General features: G+C 53.5%; 6 protein-coding genes across 6 annotated transcripts; 2 read left to right on the forward strand and 4 right to left on the reverse strand.

Annotated features, from left to right (window-relative positions):
• Positions 1-1,311: 1,311 nt before the first annotated feature.
• P170DRAFT_422778 (putative calcium/calmodulin dependent protein kinase) lies at positions 1,312-3,273 on the forward strand (the record flags this gene model as incomplete). The annotated part of the gene is made up of 3 exons (XM_024847465.1): positions 1,312-1,923; positions 1,982-2,119; positions 2,182-3,273. The coding sequence occupies 3 exons, from the start codon at positions 1,312-1,314 to the stop codon at positions 3,271-3,273; spliced, it is 1,842 nt and encodes a 613-aa protein (XP_024707124.1).
• Positions 3,274-4,509: 1,236 nt separating this feature from the next.
• P170DRAFT_348341 (putative AT DNA binding protein) lies at positions 4,510-5,806 on the reverse strand (the record flags this gene model as incomplete). The annotated part of the gene is made up of 3 exons (XM_024843671.1): positions 4,510-5,381; positions 5,516-5,630; positions 5,765-5,806. The coding sequence occupies 3 exons, from the start codon at positions 5,804-5,806 to the stop codon at positions 4,510-4,512; spliced, it is 1,029 nt and encodes a 342-aa protein (XP_024707125.1).
• Positions 5,807-11,235: 5,429 nt separating this feature from the next.
• Positions 11,236-15,130, forward strand: set2 (SET and WW domain protein). Its single transcript, XM_024848555.1, has 4 exons — positions 11,236-12,028; positions 12,311-13,938; positions 14,005-14,085; positions 14,162-15,130. Exons 1-4 carry the CDS (start codon positions 11,518-11,520, stop codon positions 14,705-14,707), a joined length of 2,766 nt encoding a protein of 921 aa, XP_024707126.1. The 5' UTR covers positions 11,236-11,517; the 3' UTR covers positions 14,708-15,130.
• Positions 15,131-15,356: 226 nt separating this feature from the next.
• Positions 15,357-16,778, reverse strand: P170DRAFT_506752 (translation initiation factor 6). Its single transcript, XM_024854413.1, has 5 exons — positions 16,501-16,778; positions 16,337-16,408; positions 16,186-16,272; positions 15,907-16,095; positions 15,357-15,823 (listed from the first exon to the last, which is right to left on the reverse strand). Exons 1-5 carry the CDS (start codon positions 16,533-16,535, stop codon positions 15,463-15,465), a joined length of 744 nt encoding a protein of 247 aa, XP_024707127.1. The 5' UTR covers positions 16,536-16,778; the 3' UTR covers positions 15,357-15,462.
• A 299-nt stretch (positions 16,779-17,077) lies between these two features.
• Positions 17,078-19,787, reverse strand: P170DRAFT_351665 (uncharacterized protein; the record flags this gene model as incomplete). The annotated part of the gene is made up of 4 exons (XM_024843884.1): positions 17,078-17,839; positions 17,906-18,010; positions 18,074-19,641; positions 19,697-19,787. 4 exons carry the CDS (start codon positions 19,785-19,787, stop codon positions 17,078-17,080), a joined length of 2,526 nt encoding a protein of 841 aa, XP_024707128.1.
• A 2,581-nt stretch (positions 19,788-22,368) lies between these two features.
• Positions 22,369-23,688, reverse strand: P170DRAFT_471753 (uncharacterized protein; the record flags this gene model as incomplete). The annotated part of the gene is made up of 1 exon (XM_024852865.1): positions 22,369-23,688. The coding sequence occupies one exon, from the start codon at positions 23,686-23,688 to the stop codon at positions 22,369-22,371; it is 1,320 nt and encodes a 439-aa protein (XP_024707129.1).
• Between the last annotated feature and the right edge of the window lie 1,128 nt (positions 23,689-24,816).

A 24,816-nucleotide genomic window follows, 5' to 3' on the forward strand; every position in this document is an offset into this window, starting at 1 on the left:
CCAGCCAATGGGCGCGGGCCCGTGGACGCCGTAATACGACCAGACCAGGCCAAGTACCTCAGGGAGGTACCTTTTCCCCCTGCGGGCGCTGATGGAGTGACTTGCGGCGCATCGATACGAGGAGCTCCCGCTGGTATTTCAATTACGCCTGGGTCCCGCCTACCTAACTAGGCAGGTAGGTACTTAGGCTCCTTTCCTTTCTCCTCCTCTCCTCTCCTCGACTTTCCTCCTCTTCCTCGTCTTCCCCTTCCTCCGCGCCCTTGATTTCATCGCCAGCCCGTCCGGAAGGTGTGTGATATCATTCCTCTGCTTCGATTCGAACCGTCTGGCTTTCCCCCTCCGTCGTTGGTTCTGATCGTCATTCGACCTTTGCTTCGTGTGCCCCTCCAGCCTTTCCCCACATTTGGACGTAGGCATCCGGGTTTCGTCGTGTCCGACTGAGAAAAGGTCCAATCAACAACGAAATAAAGCGGCATCTTTCCGGGTTGCTCCTCTTCGTTGCCTGCTTCGGGGAGTCCTGTGTTCAATGGCCACCGAAAATGCCGACCTTTCGATCCAGGCCAGTCAAACCCCCGTTGACCGCCCGGCGCCTCAGCATCCCCGACCAGCTCGTTATGCGTGAGTTTCCTCGATGACTTCTCGGATATGGGGTTCCTTGACGATGCCAGGGAAATCACCTGTGGTGCCCCGTAATCGGTGACTAAATTGGTTCCAGTTCGACGCCTTCGTACGAAAGTCCGCAAAGACACTACCGCCGGAATCCAATAGTCAGACGTCCAGTCAAGGTTGCTACACTCTTTCTGAAATTTTCCTTTTCTTTTCCCCCTTGCCGGCAACGTGGAGCTGATGAATCTGATGAGCGTTTGGTAGGAAACGCTCAATGCCCGATCGGAGTATACCACCAGCCAGGATGACGGCACTGCAGAGCATAGAATCAACCAGTATGTGATCAAGCAGGAAATTGGCAGAGGGTCTTTTGGAGCTGTACACCTAGCCGTCGACCAGTTTGGAAATGAATTCGTGCGTGCTTGGCTCTACCCTCCCTTGGGGTGTTTCTTTTCTATTGTTGGGCATGTGATTGCCAGCCTAGAGATGGTCGACTTACTAACCGGCCTGGGTTGAAACTAGGCCGTTAAAGAATTCTCAAAGGCGCGTTTGAGGAAACGCGCCCAGTCACATCTTTTGCGGAGACCTCGAATCCCCAAAACCTCGTCAGACGGCTTCAACTCCCCCCTCCATCGTCGTCCGATGGGAGGAGACAATGATCCGAGAGGAAACGCCCTTTACCTCATCAAGGAAGAGATAGCCATCATGAAGAAGCTGCACCATAACAACTTGGTGTCCTTAATAGAAGTTCTAGACGACCCAACCGAAGACTCTCTGTACATGGTCATGGAGATGTGTAAAAAAGGGGTGGTCATGAAGGTCGGACTCGAAGAAAGGGCTGATCCATACGAGGATGCGCTGTGCCGCTGTTGGTTTCGCGATCTGATTCTAGGCATTGAATATCTACATGCACAGGGAATCGTGCACCGAGACATCAAGCCGGACAACTGTTTAGTTACAAGTGATGATGTCCTCAAGATCGTCGACTTTGGCGTGTCTGAAATGTTTGAAAAAGACTCGGATATGTTCACAGCAAAGTCAGCAGGCTCCCCGGCCTTCCTGCCCCCCGAGCTATGTGTCGTTAAACATGGCGATGTTTCCGGTAAGGCGGCTGACATATGGTCTATGGGGGTCACGCTGTACTGTCTTCGATACGGCAAATTACCGTTCGAGAAGCAAAGCATCTTCGAGCTCTACGATGCTATTAAAAATGACCCCATTGTGTGCGAAGGGGAGATTGATGATAATTTCAAGGATTTAATGTCGCGGATTTTAGAAAAAGATCCGACAAAGAGAATCACCATGGACGAACTTCGAGTAAGTTTGGGGACAGCCCTTCCCTATGCTAAGATGACGCTTATAAAAAGGAATACAGTCACATCCCTGGGTGACGAGAGATGGACTCGACCCTCTGTTACCAGAGAGTGAGAACACCGCCGAAATCATCGGGCTTCCTACAGAAGAGGAAATGAATTCAGCCATCACGAAGAACATCGGGCACGTCCTGGCCGTGGTAAGTTCCCACCTGCTTGTTACATCAGACTCGACACCGAACTTACCGGTAGGGATTGATAGATGAAAGCCGTCAAGAACTTCAAAAGGCTGATAGACCCAGCCAAGGCAGAGCCGCCTATGCAGAGCATCCTCGGACAGGAATACGAGTCTCATTTTGTTCAACCTCCTCTTGAGATGGAACCGGAGGAAGACTTTTCGGTTGACAACGTGCCAGTATCCAATAAGAGCCAGAGCCTGAACACATTCGACCGAAGGGCCCAGGCGTTTGATAACGTTCGTCATGGATATCACCTGCAGCGTGAAGAGGGATCTTCCAATCAGCCGCTGGATAGTGGCACCCAAACAAGACCCTCGGGTGACATCAGTACACTTGCCAGGAGCGTCGTGTCTGGGAGAAAAGACTCGGGCTCTGTGCGTGATGGACCCATTGTTGACCAGTCTGGAGACGATATGCAGTTTACCGTACCTCAGTCTCCATCGGCACACGTCTCCTTGTCCCGAGCCAGCTCGGCGACTACCAAGCGCAGCGTCGAGGGGACACGCGGGCATGCTCGGGACCCTCTAGAGGAGGAATTTCCGTTCTTGTTTATTGGTCCATCTACCTACACCGGCTCAGCACAGCCAGTCGACGACGATGACACTGATATGGAATATGTTTGTGACGAGCCAGACAGAATTTCTGACGCCGAAGCCGAGCCGATTGTGAGCGAGTCCCCTGGTGCTGCCGAATTTGATATCTACGAAACTGCATACCGACAGGAAATCGAACGCATACGCGAACGCAATGTTCCCCGCCAGGGAACTGTGCCTAAGGTATATCTGACTCGTCGTGTGGAGGGTAGGGACGATGTAACAAAACTGGTACAAGACGAAGACAACATCGGCACAATACCCCGGATTGGCAAGAAAATCGCTGTGCCCTCAGGCCCAAGGTTGACATCCGCAGTCAGCGCCATCAAGGCCCAAGTCGAGCAGCAGCGCCAACGAGAATCAAGGATAGCAGAGTCCTCGCCCCAATCTCCATCTCAAGTCCCAGAGCCCACAAGCTCATCGCTCGCAGCCACAGGCACATCAGCCGCCGAGCCCTCGTCGCCAGAGAACTCCCGGGCCAAATTGTATTCTCTATTTGATCGTGTAACAAGGAGTCAATGACCTTGGTTCGACCCAAATATGCTCCAAGCCGCGGAACGCTTTTTGTCGAAGACTTGATGTGTTCTGTACAAGACTACCAAGAAATGACCCCAAAGAGAAGGCCCGCCCAAAATCTCTGGACCCTTGACACCACGTGCTTAATTTGCGGACTGGTACCTATAGAGGGATAGTCATCAATGTATGACGCATGTCCTTGAGGCTTCCATTCCTGCATCTTGGAATCAAGTGAAGTGGACCCATCATCCTGACACCCTCATGGGTGATGCAATGGGGCATTCTAACCCATGGTTCTCCGGCGGCAGCTTTTCAAGAGCAAAGGATAGTAATCTTGATAGGGAAAAAGACGTGTAGAGTGAAGAGTGAGTGAAGCTTATTTGCGTGGTTAAGCTACCGCCAGACTGCCCGGGAAACCGACAAGCCAAGAAAATTTGAGCTGTACATATAAATAGCATCATGAGATAAACAATTAGTAATTGTACATGCAAGGGTTGAACATTTGTCTCTAGATGGCCAACCAATAGGATGAAACGCATTATAAATGAATGAAGAAATATAAGAGAAAGAAAGAACAGGAGAAAAGAGAATGTAGAGTTCTGTTCAGTATTATATTCATAACGGTCATTCGATTTCAACATCGAGTGGAATTCCTTACGACCAAGGATAGAAAGAAAGTCTTGACCTGCGAGAACAGGGCAGTTTCGCTATGCAGAAGGAGCTAGAAGTGGGGTCATGCAGCTCAGCGCCATTGAGCCATGTCGTAAAAAGGAAAATGACGGATGAAAGAGATAAGACCCAGCTGCGGGGCCAGGCCGATTTGCGCGTTCGTTCACATCATAGTTTATCCAATCCATAGGGTCGACCTTCGTCGCACATTGAGGACCCGAAATAGATCAAGTAAAATCTGGGCGCCAAGCATGGGCAAAGAAATTCGTCGCATAGGCTTAAAGCCTATATGTAGTATGAGGAGATAGGAACGAGAATGGGGCTGTTGGCAGTGTGATCGCAAGGATAGTGAACGGACGAAGAGAAAGAAAGAAAAAAAAAATAAATAAATAAATAAAATGCGTCGATCATAGCTTCTTTTTCGTTGTAACTCATCTCATGCCGGAATGAATGGATTTAGAGGTCGTAGATACATCACTTGCAAATTGTCGTTTGGTATCGGAGGTGGTGTTCTTTTGTTGGGTCTTCATGGTTTTTGGAACAAGAATCGGGTGAGCCCCTAGGTATTGACCATTATTCTGTTCGTTTTTCACTCGAAGGGCGCATTGACATCTCTGGGCTCGACACGGAAGGCTCGTCATGATGCCTACTGGGAGGGTGAAGAAGGGCTCTTCGGTCTGCGAAGGGAACTCTGTCGGGATGAGGTCGTTCAAAAGGGCGTTCGACAGGATTCACTCGTGCCATAGTCTCCCTATGCCCTAACTGCAGCGCCTGTGGGGATGGTAACGTTTGTCTCATCTCCGTTGGACGAGGGAGCTCTCTCAATGCCGGGTCTATGTCGCGATTGGCTGGGTCTCTTAACCGATCATCGTCACCGGGCCCAATGAACCCCATCGTCCTTGCGATTGGAGGCGCGTAGCGTAGATTAGGCTGGGGGATGTGCGGGGGCCGACTGGCCGTGGCCTGGGGTGTGAATGTAGCCGCGAATGGCTCGACCCCGGCGGGGCTAGTTGGTGCAGAGGGAATCTTTATCTTGCTGGAGCCAGACCGTCGCGGGGGAGGGTACGTTTCGCCTCGAGCTTCGGCAGCTGCCTTGCGTCGTTCCGACTCGGCCTTGCTTGGCCGTCCTCGTTTGCGCGGGGGCTCGCCTCTGGCCGCTACACTTTCCGCACCCGGGGAGACAAGAGCCGACGCGCCACTTTCGCTGCTCAGAGACGCCGTGCTCGCTCCCGCCGGGCGAGGCTGGATTGCTCGCGGAGCACGCATAGGCTTGTCAGCAGGGAAGAGAGGGCGCTTGCGGACATTGCCGCCCTCGAATGAAGGCGCAGGTGGTAGCGAGGCTTCGTGACGTGGTAGAGGGAAAGGCCCCATGCCTGGATTGACCGATGCCTGGACATGTTGGACCATGTTTACGAATGCCATCTGACAGGAATTCATAGAGCGGCCTAGAGAGGAGGTCAGCCGTCTCAGTTGATATAACAATCCACCGCGTCGAGATCGCCAGTCTTGATCCAACAGGAATAGAACATGAATGGCACGGTCTCAGAAGACAGGCAGGAGGGTGCCGGCAAGTTTGTACCTGGAGGGAGGGGAATATCTGCCCAGTTGGGGGAGATATTGAAGTCCCGAATCATCTTGACCAGATGACTGGAGGGAAATCCTGCCTTCTTGAGGATTTCTGTAAGCAGGGTGTACTAGACTCATGCGATTATCCAGTCAGTCAATCGGCTTCCTCGTCGCAGGTGGGAAGATAAAAAGTTCAATACAGCCAGTGTATTCACTAGAGCAATGCAACAGTTCTCACGGGGGAAACGGAAATCATCCCTACCTTCTCCTCCTCGGTCCATGGCCGTTCCGGTGGATTCGACATATCCAGCAGACCATGGAAACGAAGATCCCTGGCTTCCCGTCACCATATACAAATGGTGTCCAGCAGAACTAAAGCGAAAGAAAGCACCGGACTTCCAACTGGCACCACTATTGAGAAGAGACGCGTCACGCGACTACGACACCACAGGACAATACAGAGGGAAAGCAACGGCGATTCCTCCCCAAAAGTTTCGATCCTGAAGATAATAATAATAAAGAAAAAAAGAAAAAAGAAGGAACGAAAAAGGAGGAAGGTCAGGAAAGCAAAAAGAAAGAACAAAACCACGGAGCCTCCCAAATGGAACGATGCGCCTACAACGGTGTATAAACACGTGGTTGCTCGGATAGGAATCGACAAATGGGCTAGCAGCACCAGGATGACGAGCAAATGGAAGAAGCAGCAAGTGGGATAAGGAAGAGAGGAAGAAAGGGAGGGGAGTCAATGCACATGGGACGGACAGTAGACATTGGAGGTCGGCCTGGGATTCATGGGTCAGATGCAAGGCGAGATGCAACACACGAGAGATTCGGCCTGGATATGCCAGCGACGTAGGCGAGGTACAGATATACAAGGAAAATCTCCAGACCAGAGACGCAGGAGGGCGAATCCACGGTTGGTTCTAGGCCTCGAGGGACGGCGTAGAGAGCGAAAGAGCGAGCGACGGGGAGGAGCCAAGGCCAAAACAAAACAGGATGGAACCACAAGCGGCCAACGGCTCTGGCGGAGAGGAAGACAAGAAAGAGAGAGAGCTTGTCGTTGCTGGCGAATGAATGGGGTTCTGGAACAAACCGTTTCAACGATGCATTGTGACCGAGTCCGTGAACGAACGTACTCTGTATGAAAGGCCACAAAAGGGGACCCAGGAAAGGACAAGGGAAATAAAATAAGAAGAAAATAAAATAAGAATAAAATAAGAATACTACAGATCAACGGATAAATAAAGAAATGCAACGACACCGAATCAAATCGAAACCGAAAAGGGGAGAGACAGCGAGGGAGGGGGGCACGACAAGTAAGAGAAACGCGCACCAAGTAGGCAAGTAACACTCGCGCGCTTTTCAAGGAGCATTTTCTGACCAAACGGACTTTTAATTCGGGTCTGCGCAGGAAAAAGCCCAGTGCAGACAGCAGGCATGCGTCCGGCTTGCCAGAGGAAAGCTGCAGGGACTCTTTTCCCTAGTGTCTCCTCTGGAGGTCTTTTGTTTTTTTCTTTTTCTTTTTTTTTTTCTTTTGAAAAAAAAAAGAAAAAGAAAAAGAAAAACAGGCCGGGAAAAGCCACAGGAAGCCGGACGAGGTGGACCGGACCAACCAGCCTGGGGGGTGGATAGGCCGTGTTCTACCAAGAAAAGGATAGCGTTTCAAAAACGACGGTTTCAGATGATTCCAAGCGTCAGGAAGGATCGGGAGGAAACAAACAACACCGAGGAGGGGCACGTTAGTCCTGCGTGTCCCGACTGAGGGCCAAAACAAGCCAAGAGGGGCGCCAAAATAAAAAGATCAAGGGGAATGGGGGGGGGGGATAATTAAAAAAATCAATTAATCAGTCAATCAACCAAAGGGAACGATAGAGGGAGGCTAACAATGCACGACGCTGCGGAACGATAGGAACCTGGACGGGCGAGGGGACAAGGGCCAAAGACCAACTCAGGGCCCGGCTTGAAGAAACAATTGCAACAGTTTGGGGCTACTGTTGTACTCCCTGAACTACGGCAACCACGACCGAAAAGGGAACGCAAGAAAAGAAAAAGAGGGAGAGAACCGGGGAGACTCAAGGCGATGTCAATGGTGACAAGCAAACCGCCAAAGCCTGGCATCTGAATGGGGAAATGCGAGAGTCGTTCGCTCTCTCCGGGGCAATTGACGAGCCCCTCCCACGGGAAACAACGCAATCCCGATGGCCCAAGAGGAGAGGATTAGTGCAGGGTGGAGACCCGTGTCCGGGACGTTGGGTCGGTCGACATTATTGTTGCTCAGAAGTCGGAAGCTCAGAATTGAAGCTCCAGAATCAGGAGCGAGGTTCGGGGCTAGCTCCCGCATGCAGATGATGCGGTCGATCCATCCCGACAGTATTTGTCCGATGTGCTCAATCCTCAAGGTCTGTACGGATCACAGTTACGGCAAGGAAATGACATTGGTTATGCAGCGGCGTGCATTGGCCCCTCTGACGATAGCGGGCATACATTCCATCAATAATAATGGCGGACACAGTTGATAGTAGCGGAGCCAAAATGATAACCGCAGAGTGGGGTTGACGGGCTCCGCAATAGACGCAGACGAAAGCAAAATCCTGGAGGCTGGGTAAAGAAATGGATCCCGTTAGTTTCGAAGGTCCTGGAAAGAACAGCCTGCAAGGATTGGATTCTGGCCAATACAGTTGACCATGAGACGGGACTTCTCAGGCACGCTAGTAATTTCGGATTGAGGCTAAGGGGAAGAGACCGAAAAAAAAAAAAAAAAAAAAAAGCAGAATATGCATGAGATGAGGGGGTTCGCAAGGACAGGGGAAATCATGACGGGGGAAAATAACACAGGCCATAGAAATAGAAACAAATAAAATTATCAAAGACGCAAAGAGGAGAAAACCAAGAGAAAAGAATTACACCGAAAGAGGGGGAAGAATTTAGAAATGAGGGCAAAAAAATAAAATGAAATGAAAATGAAAAAAAACGAAGGGTGTATACCGGCGAGAAAGAGAGACACAACAATAATAGCCATAAGACGGAGTCGTAATACAGAACCTCTTTTTTATTTATTATTTTTTTTTTTTTGGCCCTCGTTATTGTCGACCGGAGGGTAGGGGCCGACAAAGTCGACCGGGACCAAAATCCCATGGCGGGAGAATCGACAAAACATGAGGATTCTTCATCCACAAGGCAGGCGGGCTAATGCCACCACCGCGCTTGTGAACCGGCTAGTGCGACATCGTCGCAGTGGTAGTGCTGAGCTAGGCAGCGTTGCCGCTGATTTTCATTTGACGGGTCGACTGTCGGGTGGTCGCCAGGCATTCTTAGTCGGGAGAATCGCCAGTCAGAGGAGCCGGAGCATCTGCTCGATACTCACCACGGCCCATGCACGAGAACCATCGGCATGCAGGAGAAGCAGCGCCCCGCCGATTTGAATCAACCGTCCGTCCGTAGCCCGCGATAGTGCTGCATGGGCAACTTGACAAGGGAAGCCATTGGTTATTTAGAGTTTGACCCAGTTATCCCGGGGGATCGAGGAAGACGAAGGGGAAGACGATGAATTGATGATGAAGATGGGACGGAGTAGTGGGAGGGGGAAGATGGACTGCCGATGAAGTTGGCGGTGGGAGGGCGATGAGGATGGAAGATGGTGGTGGAGGGGGAAGAGGGGAAAGGGGAACTCCGTCCGTCGGTAGCACATACATCCAGACCATGGCGGCCCGGCGAGGATGGCAAAGTACCCGGTACCTTGGGCGGAAGTCACCCTCTGCCCCACCCGCCAGGTCCCCCCGGCTGAGTCATCGCCCCTGGGGAGACTCGAATTCATCCAATCCATCGAATCCATCCATCCATCCATCCGTCAATCGACCCATCCAAAAGATCTCTTTCTTTCGCTGGAGTACGGACGAAGTACCATGCGTCCGTCTGTAAGAAAGAAGGATTCCCCCGAACCGTCGCTCGCTGCATTGCATTAGCCCCGCGACCTTTCTTTCCTTCGTCCGTTCGACTCGCTCGCATGGCTTCATGGCCATGATTCTTACTCGCCTCAGGGACGCTTCTCTCTCTCCTTGACCTCGGGGGACGCTTCAATACCCTGTCTTCGTAACCTGAACCGGTGACGGTGACACCACCCGTTCATGCACCGTCGACAATCCCGATGGGTTTGGGGTCGAGGATTTGACCTGCAGCAACCGGTCACAAGAATAGAATCCACTAGATAATCCACCCATGACACCAAGTCGACTGGACTGGGCTGGACTGGACTCGTCTCGTCTGGTCTGCCGCTGATTGATTTTCTCCATTGCGAATTGAATTGGTCGCTTAACTCGATCGCCGGCTGTTTTTGCGATCGTTGCGTCCAATCGTTACCCGCTGGCTGAACTTCAACGTTCTCTCTTTGATTTTTATTTATTTATTTTTTTTCCTTTTTATTTTTATTGCGTTAATCCCTTTTCTCTCTGGGGGGGCCTTTTTTTTCTTCTCCATTTCCGACGTTGCAGAACGGACACATTCCCACCAAAAAGAAAAGAAAAGAAAGAAAAAAAGGACATGGAATCGATCGGACGTATCGTTCTGCTGACTGATCATTTGCGTCTCGTCTCATCGTCCCACGCAGATCCTTTCTGATGTTTCCCAGCCACCCTTAGATAGAAGCTGCATGCGCAGGATAGTCCGATCATTCTGGTCTTCTCATGGCCTATGGTTTTGGAATTGTTTTCGGCGCACCCGACTGTCGTTGCAAAGCAGCAGTCCCCTGCTCTCCCTCACTTTCGACGGAGTCCGTCTCGGTACATTCTCCGGGAAATGTTGGTCATTTGAGGCTGACCTGGCCGTTTGACGGCTGGAGAGGGCCATGTTTGATCTGATTCCCTACAGCTGGAATCCCGCCTTTATTCTCCGGCTATGCGGTTGGCTCCGAAAAATCTAGCATTGATCCGACCTGTGCAGCGGAAATGCATCGTTCGTCCAGATATCTGTCTCTACGTTGGCCTGGACTTAACTCAAGTGAAAACTAAATTTTGTCGAATATCATCCATTTAGGCACGAAATGACCTGACTACAAGCCCTCGCGGGCTATCGTCCTCATCTTTCCCCCCGCTCCGTCTTTCCCGCCTCTTGGGTCGATGAGTCCCGCCCCATACGTGTATAGCGACGAGCATATACCGTCCGGCTAGGGTTGGTAAAGAAAAAACAAAGAGAGAGGGAAAGGGAAAGAACCACGTTAGGCTGATCTCGTGGGACTATACAGTCTTACTGGAAGAGCTTGCAATCGGTGCAGGCTCGGACAACGTACACGCTTTTTGTCTAGGGGCCACCCAAGGCAACCAACCGCCCTTGGGCGAAGCCAAGCATGAGTCCCTATGTTTCTCGAGAACCTTTCGCGTCCGGGGATACGCAGCAACATGATCTTATCCGACTTCTTGCATCGGCGTGGTTGGAGATTTCCAATCCCCGACCGATGTGCCAATGGCCAACGGCCAACACTTTACGTCGATGTTGACGAGGTTTTGGCGAGTGATTGGGAACGATGCGCCGCGAGCGCAGAGACGAGTCGGAAGGGGGGATTGAAATCGTATTATGTTATTTTATTTATTTATGTTTTTTTTTTTTCTCCCCATGAGGCAGTGAATGAATGAATAGCGAGCCGGAGCGCATACGCGCCGGGGTCATCCAGAGCTTTTAGAAGCGTATTAAAAGGGACTAATCCCTGGAATCGATTTTCTTTTTCCTCGCAGACATTTCTTGGCGCGGAATAGGAAGGGAAAAAATTGTTTGACGGCGACTTTGGACTTTGTCTGGTTCACGACCACTTCCAGACTCGCTATTCTTCTCCTGCTTTCCCCTCTCGCTCTGCCCGCCTTCTCGTCTTCCTCTCTTCCTCTCTCCCTCTCCCTCTCCCTCTCCCTCTCCCTCCCTCGCCTCAACTTCTCAACTCCACCATCCATCCATCCATCCAACGCCAATTCCGCCCTTCTCACCCTCCCCCCTGCTGGCTCCCGATAGTTGGCGCGCGCCGTCCGTGTCGTCATGTTCCCCCATGGCTACGCGGACCGTCAGTCTGAATCCGTAACGGATGGGGTGACCGCGATGAAGCTGGAGCCCGACAGTGCCACCGAGGCTCCCACCTCAAACGGCGGAGGTGCTGGGATCAAGGATGACCCCGACAGGCCGTCCAACTCACCACCCACGATGCCCCAGAACAATGGTTCTGCTGCCCCCGCCACCAAATCGCGGTCTTCCTCCGGTACTCCGATCAAAAGGGACGAGCATCTCGATGAACACGACGTCCATGCCTCCAGCACGGAGGAGAGAATCGCGGGCGACATCACCGTCAAACTGGAGCCCGGGCAGCCTCCCAAGTTGACTCGCAGCTCGTCCCAGAAGGTTGTCCCGCGCCCACCGCAGTTGTTCTCGCATTTGCCCAACAGCACCGCGGAAGCTCGGTCGACGTTCGAGTTGATGGAAACCTGCACGTATGCCAACAAATATATGGGATATACGGAACATGCGATGGAATGCGATTGTGCTGAGGAATGGGGTAAGTTTTTATCCCCCTCCTTTATTTATTTCTTCCCGGACTTTCTTTGCACCCCTTTTACCACACGTGTGCCATCTTATTTCGGATCCCAACAGACGGATGTCTGCGAAGATTACCAATTCTCCGATTTCTACGAATACACACTTCCTCATTTCCCCCCTCTCCCCTTCCTTATTTCCACCATTCTCCGGGTTTCCTTATGTTTTCTATCTCGCTTCTTGCGCTATGAATCGAGTAAATGAGTATGCGCGCGAATCTGGGCTCTTTCCTAACGTAGGGCAGAATCATCGATCGGTCAAAATCTGGCGTGCGGAGAGGACTCGGACTGCATCAATCGCGCAACCAAAATCGAATGTATGGGAGACTGTGGATGTGGTCCGGAATGCCAAAACCAGCGATTTCAGCGCAGAGAGTACGCTCCTGTGTCTGTCATTAAGACGGAGAAGAAAGGATTCGGACTGCGTGCCGAGGCCGACCTGCGACCGCATCAGTTCATCTTTGAGTATGTGGGTGAAGTGATCAACGAAGGCCAATTCCGACGGCGCATGAGGCAGTACGATGAGGAGGGCATCAAACATTTCTATTTCATGTCGCTCAGCAAGGGCGAATTCGTCGACGCGACCAAAAGGGGCAATTTGGGCCGGTTTTGTAACCACTCGTGTAATCCCAACTGCTATGTCGACAAGTGGGTCGTCGGAGAGAAGCTTCGCATGGGTATCTTTGCGGAAAGGAGTATTCAGCCGGGCGAGGAGCTTGTCTTCAACTACAACGTCGACCGCTACGGAGCTGACCCCCAGCCCTGCTACTGTGGCGAACCAAATTGCACGGGCTTCATTGGTGGGAGGACCCAGACGGAGCGGGCAACCAAGCTTTCGAATGCGACGATCGAAGCCTTGGGAATTGACGATGCGGATGGATGGGATACCGCGGTGGCTAAGCGCCCGCGCAAGAAGAAGATGGGCGAGGATGATGAAGAATATGTGGATAGCGTGCAGCCCAAGTCTCTGGATGAAAATGGCGTCACCAAGGTCATGGCGGCCTTGATGCAGTGCAAGGAGAAATGGATCGCAGTCAAACTTCTGGGCCGCATCCAGCGTTGCGAGGACGAGCGGGTTCGCAATCGCGTTGTCAAGATGCACGGCTATCAAATTCTCAACTCGCAGCTGGCCATGTGGAAGGATGATACCAATGTCGCGCTGCAGATCTTGGACATTCTCGACGGGTTCCCTCGCTTGACTCGGAACAAGATCATCGATTCGAAAATCGAGTCGACCATTCAACCGTTGACGAGCTGTGGTGAGGAGCGGGTCGAGAAGAAGGCGGCTGCGCTTCTGCAAGGCTGGTCGACGCTCGCAGTCGGCTACCGCATTCCGCGGATGAAGAGGGACCCGGCCGCCTTCGCACAGGTGAAGGCGGTCAATCAGTTTGAGCGACGAGAGACGAACGCTCGCGATGAGCGGCGAAGATCCAAATCACGCTCCCGATCAAGATCGCGATCAATCGAGGCCCCCCGCGGGCCGGCCGCTCAGAGTCGCGGCGGACACGGCGCACGAAACACGCACCATCACGGACCTAGACCATTTCGCCGCCAGTTCAACCCGCTGCCGACAGGCTGGTTTGCCGCCGAATCCAATGGGCGGACATATTACTACTCAGCGCGTGGCGACACCACCTGGACACGCCCTACGGTGCCGGCGCCTCAACCCCCTCCGCCGCCTAAAGAATCGAGAGACAAGGCGCTGCAAGATATCATCGACGGTATCATGAACGCCAAAGAAAACACCCCTAAGGAGAAGACCGGCACGCCAGCCACCCCGCACACCTCCAAACCCACCCCGGAGAAAAAGGAATCACAGGAGAAGTGGAGGAACTACAGCGAAGAGAAGCGGAAAAAGCTCTACGAGAATACGGTGAGGAATAATCCGCTTGACCTGATCCCTGCGACATAGTGCTCATTTGCTCTCTCTTTCCGTCAGTTATTTCCTCACGTCAAGTACATCGTGGACAAATTCAAGCACAAACTTCCGAAAGACGACCTGAAGCGTTATGCTAAAGATGTAAGCTCCGACCCTTCCTCCGTCATAAAAAAAAAAGAAAGGGATTCCGTTACTAACAGAACTCTGCGCCTCGTAGGTAGCCAAAAAGCTGGTCAACTCTGATTTCAAGAACAACCGGGTGGACGATCCCACCAAGATCGACGAAAAGCAGCAGAAGAAGGTGAAGAAGTTCTGCAAAGAATACTTTGACAAAGCCGTAGCGAAACACCGGGCCTACGAGAAGCGGAAAGCAGAGAAGCATGCGCAAGGAACGGACTCGAAACCAGACGATACGCCTCGAATCCCCAGCGACGACGAGGCATTGGATGATGTCAAGATGTCCGACGATGAGGGAGATAAGGCCGAGGAGAAGGAGACGTCCGCAAGCGTGGAAGATCTCCAGGGGGGTCAGAAACGGAAGCGATCCGAGTCTAACATCGGAGAGGGAATCGCCGGCGACGAAGCTGCTTCGTCTTCCAAACGACAACGTTCTTCAACGCCTCCGCCGCCGCCGCCACCGCCGCCACCTCCGGACGAGAGCAACGACGAGAGCCCTCATGATACTGGGGAAAACCCGACGGAACAATCCCAGTCCAATGGAGATTACACGCCGGACCTGAACGAGCTCGAGCGATCGCATTGAAGGGAGGGAGGGTGTAAGCGGCCTGTCGTCTTTCTTTTCTATTTCCTTTGTTTTTCTCCCATTTTCTTTCCCCCTTTGGCCTTCTTTTTGAAGCATTTCGAACAGGAGTTTAGCGGCGTTGATCTTCTTGCGTATCTATTTTCTTTTAATACCTTTCATTTCCTTGTTTTATCTTCGTCACTCTATTCCTCTTGATTCTCACCATGTTTCTATGCTATTTTATTTTTGATGTGTCGCACACGGTCAATACCCCCTATATTCGCGCTCAGTTACTGGTTATATTGCATAGGTACCCTCTGGAGATTCCACCCAACAGCAGCAGGCAGGAAAAGAGATGGTCGGACTGCCTCTCTTTGATCAGTGTATAACTAAATAAACGTCTTTCTCAGTTCTGAAATAGTTTCTTCCATCTACCCAGGTTGGTCCTGATCCGATCAATCTAGAATGGAATCATTTTGGATTTTCCCCGTGAGAGACAAGCACATCATTGGCCCACCCAATCCAGTATGTATTGAAGATACCTTAACCTATGTGTAGCAAAAGATGATTTTTATTCTTCTCCCCATGCGATGTCAATTGTCCAGTCAAGCAGAGAAAGAAACAAACAATCGACTCCCTAAAACGATGCGGATATAAGGACGAGGGACACAAAAAAAAAAAAGAAAAAAAGAAAAAGAGAGAGGGGGTCCGAGGGGCAGAGCGTAAGAAAAATCGTCACAGAAAATATTGATTCCACCAACTTCTGATCGGGGAGTTTAGTAGAAACTCTCCACGATACTCTCCTTGTTGGCACCGCCCATGCCGACACCGCGAGGGCCCATCTCGCCCAGCCGGAACACGCTCTCCATCACGCTCAGCTCGGTGGCCGTCGTGTCCAGACCCGTCACGGCCAACCAGTCGTTGACAACCATACCGGCACCCACGACGGGGCTACCGCGGTTAACACTACCGGCAACCAAAGGCACCTGCAGCAGCGAGGAAAGCTCGTCCTGATCACGGATCGAGGTCTTGGGGTGCACGATACCACCCTGGTTGGAGAGGGCCATATAAGAGCCGGTCAGGACGTTGTCGGCGACAGTTTGGCGGAATACTTCGACTCCGAGGACGTCCGCAATGCTATGGTTGGTTCCTGTCAGTTTGTTTTCTCCTCTTCCTTCGACCGAATACAATCATCGGCGGGGGGAGGGGGAAAATCTTACATCTCTTCGGTTTCTCGCTCCAGATCCGGGTGGATCAATGCCACATGGTCATTGCAGCAAATGACATTTCCCAGCGCCGAGAGACGTTCTTCTATCCGTTGAATCTTCACCGAATCTGGCAATGTATTCCGCAGATGTTGCAGTTCTTGGTCTGTGGTGGTGGTGGGCACCAAGAGGCCGTTGCGGTTGCTAGACCGGTGTTAGCTCCCGGCAGAGAGGCGAGGATCTCCAAGAGGCACGAGGCAGCAGCGCCTTCACGCGAGGTGATTTCAGACATACCCGACTGTTAGACGGCCGACGATCCGAGTTCCGGCGATGGTAGCATGGCAGATGGGGATGACATCTTGCAGTTCGGCCTCGAATACACTGCGCAATCGACTAGGTCAGCCCGGTGCTCGCAGGGCGAACGGGGAGAAGAAATCGGCAGTACCTGTAGAAGTTCTCGGAGGCTCCGATGGCAACAATGGCGTACGAGTTGGTAAGACGGGAGAAAACACCCACTCTGTCGGACGAAGGTTGACTGTTAGCGGGCTGAAGAAGGACTTCCTCTGCGGGGTGGGACGTCGGCGGATCAAAACGACGGGAACCACTCACTCGTTGGAGTTCTCGAATTGAGCGCGGACCGCCATGATTCTAAGGATGCTGGATTGAAGGGACAATTCGGAGGGAATGGCGAAGGATGGTCGACCGAGGGCCCGCACGAGGCGAGTATGTGAGGTGGGGGGGGTGGTGGTGGTGGTGAGGGGGATGGAAACGCCGGACGAGAATTGGGCGAACGAGGCGCTGAGACGCGGACGGGGAAGCAGGGGTGAGGACGAGGGGAGGTGACGCCGTCGTCGGGGAAGGGAAGAAGATATAAGAAGGACCGATCGATAGATCTTTGATTGAAACCAGAATCTTTTCCGGTCAACGAAATCCTCGACGGGCCCCGCGGCGCTAGTCCCGATCGGGGCGAGGAGTCATGCGGCGAGTCATCATGATCCATCGTTAGTCATCGGCCTTACGCTTACGCTCCTTACGCTGCCTGCACCAGTAAGAGCAAGTATTATGACTCCAAATATAGCCTCGGAATTACTAAGAAAAAAAAAAAACAAATAAACTTAAGTCACAGATCCAATCACAGGTCGCTCGAGAACAAAACAATTCAAATCATAGCCATAACCATCCCCCCTCAGTAGGGCGGCCGCGGTCCATGTGGCGGCGGCGGCGGCGGGTAATACAGATGCGCCGGATGAGGCCCAGCGAGGTACCCCGGCAGCGGTGGCCGTTGGAAGTTCGACCCTGGCGGCGGCGGAAGCTGAGGGGGACCACTGCGGGAGGCGAAGGGGTCGGGCAGTCCCAGCTGCTCATTGATGGGAGGGATCTGTTGCGCCGCAGGAAGAAGTCGACGCGGCGGCTGGCGATGGGGTGTGGGAGGAGGGAGCACGAAGGATCGGGGATCCGTCGGTCCGTGGGCCACCGGCGGTTGCGGAGGCTGAGGAGGTTGCGGAGGCTGAGGGAGAAGCGTTCGATGGGTGGGAAGACGGGGGGTCGCCTGGATCATCGAGGGACGAGGGAGCTCGGCCGCCGCGACGTCGGCCAGAGCAAATAACGCCGTCGGACGCACGGCGGCAGCCACTGGGGGATAAAACTCCCGCCCCGGTGCTCCGCTATGTCGCACTTCGACGATTCCCGTTGCCTCCAGGAGCATGTCCACGATCTGCCGGGTAGAGAGGCCACCAGCGCCAGCGGTGTCGCCGATTTCCTTCATCTGCGGGTCAATGTCATCGCCCAGTTTGGCCCGTTGGACGAAATCCTCCCAGCCATGGTAGCCTCGATCGTAGGCAGCAGCCCCCGCCGTATCTCGAACGAAGGTGGAGTTGAAGCCGCGGATGAATTCCTTCGCGGGGGACACGATGGGTCCCCGCTCCGGCTCGGTCTCGGAGCCGTCCGTCTGCGCGTTCGTGCATCAGTTGATAAGCTGCGGTGATGGAGCCGCTGTAACAAGGGCAAGGCTTACCTCGGTGTGCTCGTCATCCTCCGCCGCCCGACGGCCCTCCACAAAAGCCATATAGTCTCCTTGGCTGGCGTAGAAATGCTCTTTTTGAATATAGCGTGCCGATGTCTGCCATCCATGACGGTCAGCAGGCTTCTCTCAAGCACTAGGAAGCGTAGCGCGACCACTCACCTTGAACCTCTGTTCAACGATCTCCTTGTTGGCGGCATACATTCGATTCTCTTGCTCCACTTTGAGCTCGTACTCTCGGCGAAACAACGCTTGTCTTTCTCGAAGCCTCTCTTGCAAGAGGTCATTGATCTCGTCGTACTCGGGGACATTTTTATGGGCATTCTTATCTCGGGCGAGCTTTTTCTCGGACTGGTCTGCCAGCACGGCCAACGCCAGCCGATGGGCGGCCGCCACTTTCTTGAACGCCTTGTCGAGTTCACGCTGACGATCCCGGAGCTTCTGCGTAGCGGCGCTGGGGGACGGGGAGCGTTCAAGCTCGACGTCACTCGAGCGATCGAGCTGACGACCCGTGCGGCCTCCGCGGGCACTCCGAGCACCGCCCCGCCCACGTCGGGTTGCCGCAAAGCGTGCCGCTGCTCTGCTGCGCCCGCCACGCCCTCGCCCTCGATTCCGACCACCCCGGAATGTCTTGCCGCCGGCAGGACCCATGGCAAGTTCGGGCGTCGATCCTTCAACCTCCTCCGTGATCTGCCGAGATTCACTGTCGGTTTTAGGTTCCGCTGCACCGGCCTCCGGCGTTTGCGACTCGGGCTTCTCCATAGGGTCGTTTAGTAATGGGTTCTCCAAGGCAGGCTCCCCTTCTTCCACCTTGGGCTTCTTGCTGGGGGAAGCGACGGGACTGCTGGGGTCGGCAGCACTGTCATCCTCGGCCTCCGAAGATCTGCGCTTTCGGGTTGCTAACGGGCTGCCTGGTTTCGTGGTAGGGCTCACGGCCTCCTCAGCTATCGATTCGCCGAGGCTGTCCTTCTCTTCTGGGGAAGCGGCACCGTCGCGGGTCTCGTCTGCGGGCCGGGGAAATGTAATGGTTAGGCTCCGCGAAGGCTCGCCATCCAACTGCTTGGCATCCTGTGCATTTCCGGGGGCAGCGGCGTCTGGAGAAGGCGCTTTGGGCAGCGATTCCGCAGGGTCAGGGACGGCGTCGTGGACCGGGGGTTTCATCCCGTCCACGGTTTGTCGACTTCGTTTGCGAGTCCGGGTGCCAGAGGCAACACCCACGGAAGGACTAGCCTCCTCGGGTCGTTTGACTGCACTGTCTGCCTCGGCCGGCGCATTCTCACTTGCGGCCGGCTGGAGGTGCGGTCGCAACCGGGCCGACTGTCTCGTCGTTCGGGGGGTTTCCTCGACCGTCGGACCCCGCTTGATCCGTTTGGATCGAGGAGTTTCCGGTACAGTCGACGAAGCCATGCCGTCCAGCTGGGGTGGAGCAGCCGGGGCAGCAGGCAGAGCGGCCCGCGTTCGAGAGGCACGGGTCTCACGAGTCGTACTTACGGAACCGCTTGCTGCATTGTTTGCGGCATAGCTTGCGGCATTGCTTGCAGCAGTACTGGACACGCGTGGACGAGTCTTGAGCGTGATGATTCGGGATGGACGGTTAGGACCACTCTTGTTGCTGGTGGTGGGGGTGTGAGCGTTGCTTCTGTTGGTATCAGTTTGGTGGGCACGTGCGTCCTGGCTTGCACGCAGACTTCGAGTCACACGAATGTGCGAAGTGTCCCCAGCAGCAGAGTCTGTGGCTTGGTGAGAAGAGGTGCCCAGATGGCAGTTAACGCCGGACAGACTTACGATCGATGCTCAGAGGGGTGGCAGGAGGGCCGCCGGAAGGTGCTGCAGTCGACCCTTTGGTGGCCTCGATCTTCCGCTTGACCCCGCCCATCGCGGTCTTCTGCGACGGCGTGTTAGTGCCAGAGGCAATGGAGAGGAACGTTTCCAACGGGGAGAGAGCCACGGGGAAGAATAGACGCGAAACGAACACGCGAATCGACGGAGTAGCAGGAATACAAGGAAGGGGGACGTGCGCGATTGGTTAGATGGGCAACGCAGCAGAATACGCCCAATGAAGATGGGAAGATGGCTTTGGGGCTAGCGGTGCGAGAGTAGATGAGGAATGGAGATATACTGGGCCATCGAGAAGCGGAAGGAAAAAGCGCCAGAGTGGGTTCAAAGAACGCAAGGGAAGGGAAGAAACCCAACAAACGGGGTCAGGAGTCATTGACAACACAATACGAAGTAAGAGACCAGAGCCGCTGTGGTGGAACAGGAGAGCAGACACAAGATCATTGGCGGGGGAAGGGACATGAAGAAACAAGGTGTTGACCAGGAGACGGCGGAGTAGCTGTAACGATGGACCCCCGAGAAGATATGGAGATATGGAGATATGGAAATATGAAGATTTGGGGAAGACGATGCCGGTGGAATGCGGCAGGGAGAACGTGTCGGGGAGGGAAATTGAAGGGGGCAAGAAAGAAAGAAAAAGGAAAAAGGAAAAAGGAAAAAGGAAAAAGGAAAAAGGAAAAAGGAAAAAGGAAAGGGAAAAAGAAAGGAAGGACAGAAAACGAAAAAGCCGAGGGCAGACCAGGAAAAGCGTACAAGCGACCTACCGAACTAGACGATGCAACGGCGCATCCAAAGGGAAGCAGGAGAACGAGAGGCGCGACGAGGAAAAAAGAGTTGCGAGTGAAGTAAAAGTAGTCGCCGAAAGAGTAAGAAAGCGGTTCGGCCAAGTGGATCCGCCAGTAGATTTTACGGAGTAAGTCGCCGGATGAAGTAGTCGGACTCGCAACGCTGGACAATCCGGCGGAATTCGATCTTCCTGGACCGTCTGATGGATGTGGTTTCGATAGGGGGCAGGAGAAGAAGGATGGAAGATGAAAGACCAGGATGGGATGGAATTGATGATCACAGGGATTGATGGGGAGGAATCAGGGGGATGGAGCATCGGCCAGTCAGTGCAAGAAGGAATGCAGGAGAGTGTGGGGGAATAAAAGGAAGCAGACGAGAGTCAGTGAGAAATTGAAGTTGAAGCTGAAGTTGACGTTGACGTTGACGTTGACGTTGATGTTCAAGTCAGAGGATGAAGCCAACGGGTTTAGTTCGGGGATGGACGGGGATGAGGCAAAAGAATGCAGAAGGAGAACTTCCGACGGGGAAAATCGTCAGGACGGGAGAAGCGGCGAGAGCTCAAGAACCAACAGAGGGAGAGAGGGAGAGGAAGCAGAAAGAAGAAGAAGAAGAAGAAGAAGAAGAAGAAGAAGAAGAAGAAGAAAATGCAAGGGAAAAACGTGAGTTTTTTTGGCTGCGGGAATTCGTTGGTAAAATTATTTTGGTTCAAAGAATTCACTTCCCTGCTTTCTCTCTCTCTCTCTCTCTCTTCCCCCACCAAAGAATTCAATCTTCTATTTCCTATCGCATTCTCCTCGATCTCGGATAATTCCCTTGGATCTATTATAGTATCCTCTTTCCTGGTCCTAACAGTCTACCTACTCCAAACGCCGGTCGTATTTATTACCCACTTCCGTCTAACTATAGCCACTATACCTACCGCGGAGGGACTGGGGCCAACTCTCTCTCTCTCTCTCTCTCTCTCGATCGCAAGTCATTCTCCGGCAATCAAATGCAGATGAGCAGCCATGCCACAGGCCCAGTCGGTCGTCGATTAGACCACGTTGATTCCCTGCGAAGGTCCACCACCCCATGGATGGATGGCCATGCAAGCATCCCAAGTGGATCCCAATCCTGCTGTCTACGGTCTGTCTAGCGTCTATCCGTACACACAGGCACATGAAATGCCCATGGCTGTCCGTGGATGCCGCCACGATTCCTGCAATCTCTTCATTTCGTGAGCTTCCTACCGCTAGTCGGACGCGCTGCTCGCCCGACCGCCATTGTGCTCACCGTCACTTCACTCCCGTAGGAATGGAGACATCCAGCCGCGCCCTGGGGTCGCGTCGCATGGAGATGGTCACGAGATTCCAGCCTCTTCCCCGGGAATATGGATATCGGTCGAATTAACAAGCCTGTCGGCCTGTCCTCTCTGGAAGCAGCGGTGGCACAAGGATGTTGTACACGCTGCCCAGTCGCCGTCGCACGAGCCTGCAGGTGGTCGAGACATCGCATCCAAGCCCCCCCCCCCCCCCCCCCCTCCTCGTCTCCCTTGTATAAAGGGGCCCGAGAGGGAACGGAGGAAGAAATAGTCGGGACATTGGTTTATCTATCAGTTCATCCGATTGACTAGGTTCTATAATCGACAGCTGGCTAAATGACGGGCTATGGTAAGGCAAGAAGGTTCAAAATAAAAAGATAGAACACCGCCCGCGCTACACATCCGGGATATCTAGGAACAAAGGAAAAATGGTACAACGCAGAAAATGGAGGGGAAGGAAAGAAGAAAAAAAGAAGAAGAAGAAGAAGAAGAAGAAGAAGAAGCGTCGCTGCATCCCCTCTACGGCCCACCCCTCCTAACTCTCGTGAGGGGATTCATGCAAATCGTACTTTTTCTCGTACCGGGTGATGCTTCTCCGTATGTCGGCAGCCATGATAAAACTGGGGATGGCCAGATCACGCTGCTGGCTGTTTTCCCCAGAAGGCGCTGGTCTTCGTGCCGACGCATCGTCCGGATGATCCATTCGCTCAAACAAGGGGGACCGACTTCGGGTGCTATGAGACCGCAGCGAGTTGGTGGATCGCACCCGGTTCAGGGTCTTGACCGAGATGATCTGCCCTGCGGCGGGCGACGCGATGACGACGGTGCCGGGCGTCGGAGTCGGGGCGGGCGACGGACTGTCTGTACGAAACAATGGGTGGATGTGACTTTCGTCCGCCACCGTCAGGGTTGGGGCGGCTGATCCCCGGGACACTTCTGGCTGGAGCAAATTGCTGGCCGGCGACGACCGCCCGGACGCGGTCCGCAGGATGAGGCTGTCGAACGACCGTTTGACTTCGGAGTGTCGGCGCTGGAGCTTCTGCGAGTGGTCATCAGAGCACCCGCTGATCTTGCTGCGAGTCACGGCCCCCTCCGGGACGGATGGATGCTGCGGGTTCTGATCGAAAGAACTTCGTTTCGATTCGTGCTGAGTCAAGGTTCTGCCAGAGTACCGATGAGAGACCAGGGACGCCGCACTCGAGGCGGATGGCTGAGCCGAGGCTTCGAGCTCCTGGTTGGTCCTACTGCGGTCCTCCTCGCGCTGGGAATCCGTGATGACCAACGACGGCGTCTTGGACGGGCTGCTGGGCCTGATGCTGGTGTGGTCCGGGAGAATTTCAAGCTCCTGCGAGAACGAGCTCGGCCATTGAATACGCTGTCCTCTTTTGGACATCGACATGAGGAGGTATCCTCCAAGTAACCCCTGACTCAGGACGGAAATGGCCCATATCACACAGCGGACGACCATCAGAGTCCGCTGCTTCGGAGTCAGGTGGGACTTATCGGCCTCTGTGATGGATTGGACGGCGCTCCACGCTATTGCCCCCGCCGTGATCCCGGTGGCCAGGGAAAAATAGGCTATGGCAATGCCATAGGTGATGGCTCTCCAGCCTTTCCACTGCCGGCGAAGTCCGTTCTCAATGTCGGACACCCAGATTGATACCAACGCGAAAAGTGCAAGGCAGCTAATCACACTCAGGCTGACGATGGCGGACTCGATGGCGGATATATGAGACGGGAGAGATTTGGCAAATGCATAGCATACCCCGTCGAGAATCGTGACCGTGAAAGTTGATGCCAGACCGGTCGTTCCCAGCACGTAGGCCAGAGAGGCCCTGGGCCTGGTGAGGTTCATTGAGGGGGTGTGTCCGGAGGCAAAAGTACGCCTCTGAATCTCAATGACGATACAATGGCCTTCGGATTAACAGATTGGGGAAAGGCTCAAGGATGGCAGTGAGGTTTGTATGGGGACTGCCGTGTCAATTGGTGGTGATTCTGATACTTTGAACGACAGATGAGGGTAGAAGGTCGAGATATCATCAGCAGTCAAGGAAAGTCTTCGTCATAGTCACGTCAGGATCATTATGGTGCAGAATATCAGGTGGGTTTCGTCTCCAGAACCAGGGACTAATTCAAAAGGAATGCCTCGAGCGAGAAATTACCTAGAGAGTACGGCCGACAGAGCCTGAGGACGGACGAGGGACGACTGGGGTAAATATCCGACTGGGACCCTGTAACCCAGCAGGCCGGAAGGACCGAAAGTATATCTTTCAAACTAAAAAGAGAGCGACGGGGGGATGCGTTCCCCGAAAGTATTTGGATTGTGCTGCATGGAATCGTTCGAACGAGACCAGGATTAGCATTGGAGCAGACAGGGAGGGGGGTTTATTGATATGGGGCTGTCAGTGCCCCCCTTCAGGGGATCTGGAAAAGGCATGGGAGCTGTAAAAATAAAATCATAAATGGGGATTTCTTTTTTTCTTTTTTTCGATTATCGGTATTATTATATTATTCTTCTTATTTTTTTATTTTTTTTTACAGACTAGATGAAACCGACCTTGGACCCAATGCCATGTATGTATATATAAGTATACATACATACGGGGACATACATCCAGTACGACATATGTACACCCATGCCCCAAAGCCTCGCGAGATGCAACGCCTCCCCTTGACTCCATCCCATACTCCATGCTGAGTTACCTGCACGGCGGCATACCTGCCATACTCGAGAACATCAGGCGTGGACTGGTCTTGTTTACTCGTTGACCATCAAACTCATCATCGCCCACGCAACCCGGTCCACATGTCTGGGAAGTAGCCGTGAGCAAGACGATTCCCGCCCCGGTTACCCGTACGAAGACTCCAGGCCCGTCTCAAGACAAAATTAGATGTGCATGGAACACGTCCAGAAAACAATTTGTCAAGGCTGGGTGGCTTCCTGTGCGAGGCGGCCGGGACGATCACCAGTCTCCCGGGATGG

Source organism: Aspergillus steynii, assembly GCF_002849105.1.
Source record: "Aspergillus steynii IBT 23096 chromosome Unknown P170scaffold_2, whole genome shotgun sequence".
NCBI classification, from domain to species: Eukaryota; Fungi; Ascomycota; class Eurotiomycetes; order Eurotiales; family Aspergillaceae; genus Aspergillus; species Aspergillus steynii.